The sequence below is a fragment of the Corvus brachyrhynchos genome, unplaced genomic scaffold, assembly GCF_000691975.1.
Source record: "Corvus brachyrhynchos isolate BGI_N302 unplaced genomic scaffold, ASM69197v1 scaffold130, whole genome shotgun sequence".
NCBI lineage: Eukaryota > Metazoa > Chordata > Aves > Passeriformes > Corvidae > Corvus > Corvus brachyrhynchos.
Genome location: NW_008236193.1, coordinates 1024900 through 1029596, shown reverse-complemented (window position 1 = coordinate 1029596; position 4697 = coordinate 1024900). Strand labels below are relative to the sequence as shown.

General features: G+C 64.0%; 1 protein-coding gene across 1 annotated transcript in view; it reads left to right on the top strand.

Moving 5' to 3' along the window:
• MFSD12 (major facilitator superfamily domain containing 12) overlaps positions 1 to 4013 on the top strand; it is a gene marked incomplete at its 5' end in the record, with an annotated part of 7355 nt that extends 3342 nt beyond the window's left edge. Inside the window, 9 exons of the mRNA XM_017739013.1 lie at positions 8 to 40; positions 261 to 449; positions 690 to 782; positions 864 to 956; positions 1601 to 1771; positions 2030 to 2124; positions 2798 to 2925; positions 3028 to 3105; positions 3524 to 4013. Coding sequence (XP_017594502.1) covers positions 8 to 40; positions 261 to 449; positions 690 to 782; positions 864 to 956; positions 1601 to 1771; positions 2030 to 2124; positions 2798 to 2925; positions 3028 to 3105; positions 3524 to 3624 — 981 coding nt within the window. The remainder of the gene's footprint in view (positions 1 to 7; positions 41 to 260; positions 450 to 689; positions 783 to 863; positions 957 to 1600; positions 1772 to 2029; positions 2125 to 2797; positions 2926 to 3027; positions 3106 to 3523) is intronic.
• Positions 4014 to 4697: the final 684 nt, after the last annotated feature.

Genomic DNA, 4697 nt, shown 5'->3' with positions numbered 1-4697 from the left:
CCTGGAGCACCTGGGCCCCCAGGACATCCCCGTGTTTCGGGTGAGTGACAGGGCACAGTCCCTGGGGTTCCCTCTTCCCATGGCTCAGCTGGGGAGGTACTGGAGGAAGTCAGGGGGCAGTGCCCTAAAACCTCACCAACTGGGCAAGAGCCACGCTGAGCCCTCCCTGGAGGTTGGGAACCCCTTCTTACCCTCCAAACTGCTGGGGGGCTGATGATGGGCTGCCCCCACTGCTGTGCTCACCCCCACTGCCTCACCAGAACTTGGCCCTCATCGTGGTGGGGCTGGGGGCCGTGTTCTCCCTCATCTTCCACCTGGGCACCAAGGAGAAGCCATACCCACCAAGGGTGCGGCTCGAGCCAGAGGAGAGCACCCCGCTGCTGCACAAGGAACCCCCAGGCCCCTTGCTGCTCTGGAAGGACTGGCTGCTGGAGCCCTCCTTCTACCAGGTACGGCTGGGCGGGACTCCCCTGGCCTGGGCTGCTGCCCTGCCTGGGCACCCTGGATGTCCTGCAGGCAAGGGACTTGCCCAGGTGCGGGTGGGGATGGAGAGAGGGGCTGTTTTGGGCACCCATCCACCACCTCAGAGGGGCCATCCCCTTCCTGGTAGGCACCTGTGCCGTGACAGCTGGGCAGGGAAAGTCCTTCCCACGGGCTGAGTGGTGATGCCCTGGCCCTGCCCCTCACAGGTCGCGGTGCTTTACATGGCCACCCGCCTCATCGTCAACCTGTCCCAGACCTACATCGCCATGTACCTGACCAACTCGCTGCTGCTCTCCAAGGTGGGTGCAGGGCAGGGACACGTGGACAAGTGTCCTGATATGGCCTGGGGCTCATCTCCTCCCTGTCCTTGTCCCTTGCAGAAGTACATTGCCACCATTCCCCTAGTGATGTACGTCAGTGGGTTCCTCTCCTCATTCCTCATGAAGCCTGTGAACAAATGGATCGGTCGGAATGTGAGTCCAGGGTGCTGGAGAGGCTGGAGTTTGACCCCAGGAGAGGCCCAGGGGCCAAATCCTGGCTGTGAGCAGAGCTCCTGGCACACCTGAGCTGGAGAGGAGGGACCCCTCATGGACTCTCTGCCAGCAACCACCCACTGCAGCATGGGTCCCACTGGGACTGGGAGTGGTGGGCAGGGATGGGGGCGGGGGCCTGTCCTGCACATCCCTGGGGCTGGGGAAGGCAATGCTGGCCCAGAGTTACCATGTCCCTTGCAGGCCTGACTGGGCTGCAGAGCCCTGTGGTAGGGGCAGATGGGGGTCTGGCTACACTGGCCTGGGTGGGCACACAGTCTGCAGTGCCAGCAGGAGGGACCCTGCAGTGTGTCCCCTCTGTGCTGTTGGGTGCCAGTGGAATGTCCCCTGCCCTCACAGACACTCTCCCACAACTCTGCCTGGGGCTCAACCCTTGGGCTGCAGAACAGCCTGGAGCACAGCAAGGACCTGCTTTTGGGGTCTCCTTGTTTAACTACACCGTGGACAGAGCCAGGGCTGTCCCTCATGGGTCCTGGGCAGTGCTGGTCCCCCTGCTTGCTCCTCCCTCACCGAGTGCCAGCTGATGTCTGAACTCCCCCCTCTCCCTCTGCCTGTCCCCATCCCAGCTGACTTACTTTGTGGGCATCCTGGTGGTCCTGGCCTTCGCCTCCTGGGTGGCCCTGGCCAGGCCGGTGGGAGATGAGATCTACGGGCTGGCCGTGTTGCTCGGGGCCGGCTCAGCCACCATCCTGGTCACCTCCCTGTCCATGACTGCAGATCTCATCGGCACCAACACGGTACGGCCGCTGCTCCTGGTCGATGGAGTGGGGGGGTCATGGCAGGTTCAGAACGCACAGGCTGGGGTGGGCACTGGTTAGGGTTGGGGGATGGAGACGCTGGGAGGGGGCTCTGCTGGGAAACCCCGGTGTGCTGTGCCCCATGAGTGCTGTGCCCCGGGCTCTGCTGCTTTGCTGCAGTGAGGGCTCTGCCCATGAGAGGGCACACAGCGCTGCTTAGCCCAGCATGGCACAGCGTGGTTCCCTCTCCTCCCATAGCACAGCAGTGCGTTTGTCTACGGTGCCATGAGCTTCACGGACAAGATGGCCAATGGCCTGGCTGTGATGGCAATCCAGAACCTGCACCCCTGCCCGTAAGCGTCTCTGCAGAGCTGGGACTCCCCATTGCTGAGGGGCCACAAGGAAATATTCCAGGGTTGGAGCAAGAGGCATGGGTGGGAACCAGCTTGGATTTATAGAATCCCAGAATGGTTTGGATTGGAAGGGACCTTAAAGCTCATCTTGTCCCCCCCCTGCCATGGGCAGGGACACCTTCCACTGTCCCAGGCTGCTCCCAGCCCCAATGTCCAGCCTGGCCTTGGGCACTGCCAGGGATCCAGGGGCAGCCCCAGCTGCTCTGGGCACCCTGTGCCAGGGCCTGCCCACCCTCCCAGGGAACAATTCCTTCCCAAGATCCCATCCAGCCCTGCCCTCTGGCACTGGGAAGCCATTCCCTGGGTCCTGGCCCTCCAGGCCCTTGTTCCCAGTCCCTCTCCAGCTCTCCTGGAGCCCCTTTAGGCACTGGAAGGGGCTCTGAGCTCTCCCTGGAGCCTTCTCTTCTCCAGCTCTGATTTGTCTTAAACCCTTCTTCACCTTCTCTCCCAGCCTTGGACGAGGGCCCGAGCCATGCCCTGGGGATCTCCTTGCCCTGGGCCTTTCCCTCTCATCCCATTGGGAACCAGTCCTAACTCTGAGGACATGGGACCACTGTCCATAGCCTGGGGCTCCAGTCCCAGCCTCCAGTCACATCCCTGCCTGTCCCCACAGGACTGAGCTGTGCTGCCCTGCCTGTGTTGGCTTCTACCGCTGGGTGATGGTGCTGGTCACCGGCGGCATCGCCGTTGCCGCTGTTGCCACTCTCTGCTGCATCATGGTGTGGCCCATCCGGATCCGCTGTGAGTGGGGCTGAGGGCTTGGGAGCGGCCTGGCATGGGGCTGGGGGCATTGGGAGCCCCATGGCCAGTGCCAGCTGGGCTAAAGCTGCAGTGTCTTTGCAGATGGCCCCAGTGGGGCAGCGGTGGGAGCCCTGTCTTCACTGGGCTGGCTGCGGCCACGCTCGCAGGGGAACCCTCATGGTAGGACACGGGGCAGGGCCATTGTCCTGCTTCTGCTGCTGCCCCCAGAGAGGGGCTGTGTCTGCTTGCTGTGCCCTTCTGGGGGGTCAACACCCCCTGGCCCAGTCATGGCCATGCTGGCCCTGGGGCTCCAAGGGGTGCCGGGGCAGCTCCGTGTGCTGGCAGCAAACGTGGGGGACGGTGGGGTGACCTTTGCCAGGCTGGGGAGTCAATACCCGTGCTCAGTGCCTGTTCTGCCTCTCTGTGCCAGTGCCTTGCTCTGGGGTGGGGGAACAGGACGGACCCCTCGTGCTGCGTGGGGCCCTGCTGGGTCAGGCCCCTGGTGCTAGCAGAAGAGTCCCAGGAGGGCCAGGCCACCACGTGTGAGTCACCCCACACTGCCATCTCTCCTGACCTGTCCCTCCTCTTCCTCCAACAGCAGCAGGTGCTGTTGGCCTGCAGGGGCTGAGCAGCGCCAGGACCCCCGAAAGCAGCACCAGGGGCGCTGAGGGAGAGAGCCGGAGCAGCACCATCAACTGAGCGGGGCCACGTCCTTGACTGTCCTCAGCCACCGTGTCCTTGGCCACCGCGGTGCCACACTCTGAGCCCGGAGGGTCCCCTGCACTGGGGGCCTCTGGGCTCTGGGGAGGGGGTGACCCCCACCCTGTCTCCTTGCACTGGACCCGTGTCCCCATCCTGGACTCTCGTGTCCCAGACCCCAGCGGGCTGATGAAGGCTGTCCCTGGTGCGGTGTCACCGGTGCAGGGTCACCTGTCACCTCTCACCTGCACAATGAACACTAGAAGGGCCCGGGCCGGGCTGGGGCAGCCCCAGCAGAGGTGGGTGCCCGGCCCGAGGTTTTACCTGCTTTTGTAAATACGTACAAGCGGCACTTTATAAAGGAGGAGAAAAATGAGAGGAAACAACAACCGCAGCGCTGATGGCCCTGGGATGGAGGTGGGATCTGCTCTGGGGTGCGGGACGCGACAGCTGGGGCTGGAGCCGGTTTGGGGCGCGCAGGGGGCTCGGGGGGTGCCCAGAGCTGCTCCCGCCCGGCCCCTCGGACAGGGGCGGCCTGAGGGGCGGGGGGCAAAGATGGCCGCCCTCAGCAAGCATGGCGGCGCCCGCACACAAAATGGCGGCCGCGGAGCAGCGGTGGGGACAAATGATTGGTCCGTGTGCGGCAGCCCCGCCTCCCGGGAGAGGGCAGCCAATGGGAGCGGCCCTTGCGTGGGGGGGCGGGGCCTGTGAGAGTGTGTGTGTGTGCGTCTCTGTGTGTCTGTGTGTCTGTCTGTGTCTGTGTGTGTGTCTGTCTCTCTGTGTGTGTGTGTCTCTGTGTGTCTGTGTCCCTGTATGTGTGTGTGTGAGAACATGGATGTTTGTGTGCTCTGCGTGCGTCCATACCTGTGTGCCCACACGTGCGTGCAGGGATGTGCTGTGAGCACACAAGGTGCCAGCAGGAGGGTGTGGGGGGTGCGTTCATAACCCATGGAATGGTTTGGGGTTGGGAGAGCCCTTAAAGCCCATCCAGTGCCACCCCTGCCATGGGCAGGGCACCTCCCACTGTCCCAGGCTGCTCCAAGCCCCAATGTCCAGCCCGGCCTTGGGCACTG